This window comes from Labrus mixtus, chromosome 10 (assembly GCF_963584025.1).
Source record: "Labrus mixtus chromosome 10, fLabMix1.1, whole genome shotgun sequence".
In the NCBI taxonomy this organism is placed as follows: Eukaryota; Metazoa; Chordata; class Actinopteri; order Labriformes; family Labridae; genus Labrus; species Labrus mixtus.
Genome location: NC_083621.1, coordinates 505,272 through 510,271, shown reverse-complemented (window position 1 = coordinate 510,271; position 5,000 = coordinate 505,272). Strand labels below are relative to the sequence as shown.

The 5,000-nt window shown below is 49.2% G+C and overlaps 1 protein-coding gene across 1 annotated transcript in view; it reads right to left on the bottom strand.

Moving 5' to 3' along the window:
* The window catches only part of atp8a1 (ATPase phospholipid transporting 8A1), a 130,594-nt gene that overhangs the window by 29,911 nt on the left and 95,683 nt on the right, over window positions 1-5,000 (bottom strand). Inside the window, exons 29-31 of the mRNA XM_061049113.1 lie at window positions 1,105-1,183; window positions 161-222; window positions 1-44 (exon numbers count right to left, since the gene is read on the bottom strand). The exon at window positions 1-44 is cut by the window's left edge and continues 13 nt beyond it. Of these exons, the coding sequence (XP_060905096.1) occupies window positions 1-44; window positions 161-222; window positions 1,105-1,183 (185 nt within the window). The remainder of the gene's footprint in view (window positions 45-160; window positions 223-1,104; window positions 1,184-5,000) is intronic.

Here is a 5,000-nt window from a genome sequence, read left to right as displayed (position 1 = left end):
GAGGTCTCCAGACCGGCTTTGAGACAGACTGTGATGACCACAAACTGTGGAGACACACACACAGAGACATTCAGATTGAGGAAGCTGATGGATCAAACGTCTGGTTTCTGTTTAGTTCAACATGTTGCAGAAGAAGAAGAAGTTTGACTCCATGACTTACTGTGTAAACCATGTTGCCTAAGAGGAGATAGTCTGGAGTTCTTCCATTTCCAAAAACCGTATCTGAGAAGGGAACCAAAGACAGAAGATGTTTAATCTCAATGGGACCGACCTGTGGTTAAACTAATGTGGCGGCAGTAGCTCAGTCTGTAGGGACTTGGGTTGGGAATCGGAGGGTCGCCGGTTCATGTCCCGGCACGGACCAAGTCTGGTAGCTGGAGAGGTGCCCCCCCTCAAGACCCCCCCATCAATGCACACCCATACGATCCTGTTTGTGCATGTGTGTGTAATGTTTGTGTAGCATGTTCATTAAACAGAGTGTAAAAACTGAATTTCCTGGAGATTAATGAAAGTATTTATTATTATTATCAAATAAAATCAAATAAAAAAATAACAGTGCTGAAGGCTACTGATGGCGTGTGTGTGTTTCAGACAGTGGAGCGAGACGTGAGAGAGGCTGGAATGTTGAGTCTCTGGATATAAATCCATCTTTCAGAGCGGAGCAGAGCGACTTCACATCTGGATAATTAACTGATGAAATATAAAGAACAGGAAAGACAAAAAACAAAAAGCTTCATTATTCCTCCATCTCACTGGAATCTAACGGATTAAAGGTTAAAGTTCTTCATTAATCAAAGAGAACGAGACACATGGCTCTGAGCGGCCCGGGTGGAGAGCGTTGGGCGGGCGCCGCAGCGTGAAGAAGGAGCTCTCTTCCTGGTGTGCAGTGAGGCTCTGCTGACAGCCTGTCAGTCACAGTGAAGGGGCGCGCTGCCTTTGTTTGGAGAGCTTGTGTGGTCCTCTGCTCCGGCCAGCTCACACATCCCTATTCTCTCTGAGAGCCAATCAGAGAGCACACAGAACCTGCAGAGTCCGAGCTGTTGACGCCCGTCAGTGTGCACGTCTGTAAGTCATGACTTAGAGAGAACTCTGGGAGCTACTCACCATGCTGGAAGGCTTTCAGGGGGAACCAGAAGAGGATGACGGAGTGGAAGAGACCGTTCAGACAATGGGCCCAGAAGACCTGCAAAACACAGGAGGGGGGGGAGGGGGGGGAGGGGGGGGGGGTGAAGGAGGAGGCAGGAGATTCCAAGAAGAGGGGGGGGAGGGGGAGGTGGGTAGAAGGAGTGAAAAAAAAGCATGAGAAAAGGGTGTGGGGAGCTCCAGCTTTCCAGGTGACCTCTGACCCCGGCCCTTTGTGCCAGCCCAGCAGCGGGCTAAGTGGCGGTTTTGTCGAGGCCTCCTGGCTGAATGGCCCCCCCGCTGACAGACACGTTGTATATCCTCAGTGTGTGTGTTACAGAGGAGCGAGGGGCTGTGTGTGTGTGTGTGTGTGTGTGTGTGTGTGTGTTGTGTGTGTGTGTGTGTGTGTGTGTGTGTGTGTGTGTGTGTGTGTGTGTGTGTGTGTGTGTGTGTTGTGTGTGTGTGTGTGTGTGTGTGTGTGTGTGTGTGTGTGTGTGTTGTGTGTGTGTGTGTGTGTGTGTGTGTGTGTGTGTGTGTTATAAATGTACATTATTCGATGTTGGAGCCAAACCAAACACTGAAGGGCGATGTAGCATGAAACACCCGTGAAATCTATTCTGCCAAAAACCTGCTCCCCCCCCCTCGCCGACCCCGGCGTTGGTGTAAATCTGAGAGCTGGTCAAACATGGCAGAGTAAACGGGACTTTTTAATGGTTGGTTCTTGGCAGACGATGAGCAGACCTGTGAGTGAAACATGAAACACGGCGTCCTGAACGTCAACATTTGTTGGCGGGCAAATATTCAGCCAGCAGAGAAAACACCAGGAGGACAAACGTCTTCTTCCACACTATAAGACACCGCTCCATAGAACGACCTCCTCACCTTTAAACAAAGTCCCTCAGCGACCCCCCCCACCCCCCCCCCCCCTCAGGATTACCGCCCCCCGTGTCTCGAATGTAGATGAAGTTATCACAACTGTTACAATCACATGTTGATTCCAACGAGCCTCCCACTGACGGGCTCAGACCCCGCCCCCCTCAAAGACCCTCAAATCCCCCGCCATAATGACCGCCTGCTTGCTTTCCCTGCTCGCTCTCCCTGCCTGCTCGCTCTCTCTCTCTTTGCTCGCTCTCCCTCCTCCCTCGCTCTCTCTCTCTCCCTGCTCGCTCTTTCTCTCTCTCCCTCTCTCTCTCTCTCTCCCTCCTCCCTCACTCTCTACTGAGTTTAAGGGAGAGGAAGGTGCTGAGAGGTAAAAGGTGAAAGGTCGTTAAACCTCGGCGCACGCTTTGTGTCGGGACGTGTAATTAAAAGGCCACACATCTGAAGCCCCGCCTCCAGCCTCTCCCTCCTCTCACCTCAACACAAACTGCTTTAATTCACAAAGACAGTATCTGAGCCGTGCGAGCAAAAAGCTTCCAGGGGCTAAATTCCTGCTGGATTTTCTCGCCTCGCCTCGGGCCAGCTGCAAAGGAAAACATCTCAAAGAGACGAGCCAGCACAAACAACCTGCCGAGCCGCCGAGTCATCGTTTATGGAGCTCGGAAAATGTGGCCCAAACAAAACGCCGTTCATTTGGTTTTGAGACACTTTACTGGAAACTGTTGATGGACTGTAGAATCCGCCCTGAACAGCCGGAGCCCTCAGTCATCAAGTTAAATATATAAATACAAGCTAATCACTGCTGGGACAAAGGGCGCTGCTTACACTCTTCATCCATCTTATTTTATTTTAGACTTTTGGGCTTTTATCAGAACTGACCGATTTATCATCCAGCCGATATCAGCGTCTCCAGTGAGTATCTAATCTCTGATATGAGCTGATTTATTCACCAATCAGAAATCATTACATTTCAGTTTCTTTGTATTAAACCAGCAGATTTCTGTCACCAGCAGGGGGCGCTCTCTCTCTCATTCTCTCTCTCTCTCTCTCTCTCGCTCGCTCTCTCTCTCTCTCGCTCTCTCTCTCTCTCTCTCGCTCTCTCTCTCAGTCTCTCGCTTGCTCACTCTCTCTCCCTCGCTCACTCTGTCTCTCTTGCTTGCTCTCTCGATCTCTCTCTCGCTCGCTCGCTCACTCACTCACTCTCTCGCTCGCTCTCTCTCTCTCGCTCACTCACTCTCTCTCGCTCTCCCTCACTCTCTCTCTCTCTCACTCCCTCTCCCTCTCTCTCGCTCACTCTCTCTCCCTCTCTCTCTCGCTCGCTCACTCTCTCTCCCTCTCTCTCTGTCTCTCTCTCTCTGTCTCTCTCTCACTCACTTCTCACCAGATGACCTCGACCCGATGACAAAGTTACATAGTTCTGAAAACAGGCGAGCGTGGCGCTCTGTTGGAGGTTATTGTTCTATTAGATCGACTCTGAGACGACTGGAGGGGGAGGAGTTACAGGTTGTTGTTTTAAATCAGAATTTGACTTCAGGTTTAAATGTTGAAGCTGTTTGATCGTAACTTTCCTCAGCCAATCAGAACACTGCTTTAAACTCGACCTGACAGCCTCGCTGCCAGAACAAACATCTCCCTCACCTAAACAAACGGCGTCAAACAATGACAGCACACTCTCTTTCTTCCCCGTGCTTCTCTCTGCTGCACGCCCCCCAGCCCTCCTGACCTCCTCTGCCCCTGACCGCCACGGCCAATCCGTCTTTAATCCACCGCCATGCAGCACTAACCAGATCGCCACGCCTGTGAGGAGGGTCTCAGAAGGAGACATCTTTATTATCAGAGCGGTGAGACACAAAAGGTCATACCAGGCCACGGCGGGAGGCGAGCGGAGACGCTCTGACTGCAGCTGCCAGGTCGCTGTGACCCGAGACGCCTCCGATACGAACAGCGAGACGAGGGAAACATCTCGAGTCATTAACGTGACGTTCATGAGTCGTAAGAGCGGGAACATTTGACCTCTGCTGCACGCCGTTATTCTCCACGTTAGACGATGCAGATCTCTTTCAGTACCACCTGTGACCACCAGGGGGCATTAGTAATCCCGCTACCCACCTGCACGCTACTCGATAGTCGTACAGAGCGCAATTCATGTGACAACTAATGACTTACCAAGTTCTTTAATTACTCAATCTGGTACACCGTCTGATAAGACAGACATACTAAATTGTTTTAATGATCATTTTATTTCTGCTGGATCCTTGTTTGAGTCACTAAACCCTGAACTGACAACTGCTGGGCTGGCTAGTTTTAACACACCCTTGACTCCGCAGGCTGTGAGTGGACCCACAGAGTTTACGTCTGTATCTGTCACTGAGGTAAACAATGCACTAAAGAAGCTGGACACAAGTAAAGCAGCAGGACCTGATCAAATTTAAACATTTTTCTTAAAGTTTGCTGCTGATTTTATTGCTGTCTCTCTCTCACATATTTTTAACCTGAGTCTTACCAGCAACAAAATTCCTAAAATCTGGAAGTCGGCCTTTGTTCTCCCCCTGTTAAAAGGGGGTGAACCCACAAATATAAATAACTATAGACCAATTTCTAAATTGTGCATTTTAGCTAAATTGTTTGAGAGGATCATCAGTGACCAACTAAAGGAATGTTTAGAATCGAATAATATTTTATCTCCTCTCCAATCTGGCTTTAGAAAACAGCACAGCACTGTTAAAGCTGGGCTGAAGGTCCTAAATGATTTAATTGAAGCTCTGGACAGCAAAAAATATTGTGTTGCTCTTTTTATTGATCTTTCAAAAGCATTTGACACAGTAGACCACAACCTGCTGATTCAAGCCTTACATCACACTGGCTTATCTAAACATGCAGCTGCCTGGTTTGCCAATTATCTATCCAACAGAACACAATGTGTTCAGGTGGCTGGAACTACCTCTTCCTTTCTGGACATTACTAAAGGGGTGCCCCAAGGTTCAGTGCTGGGACCCATT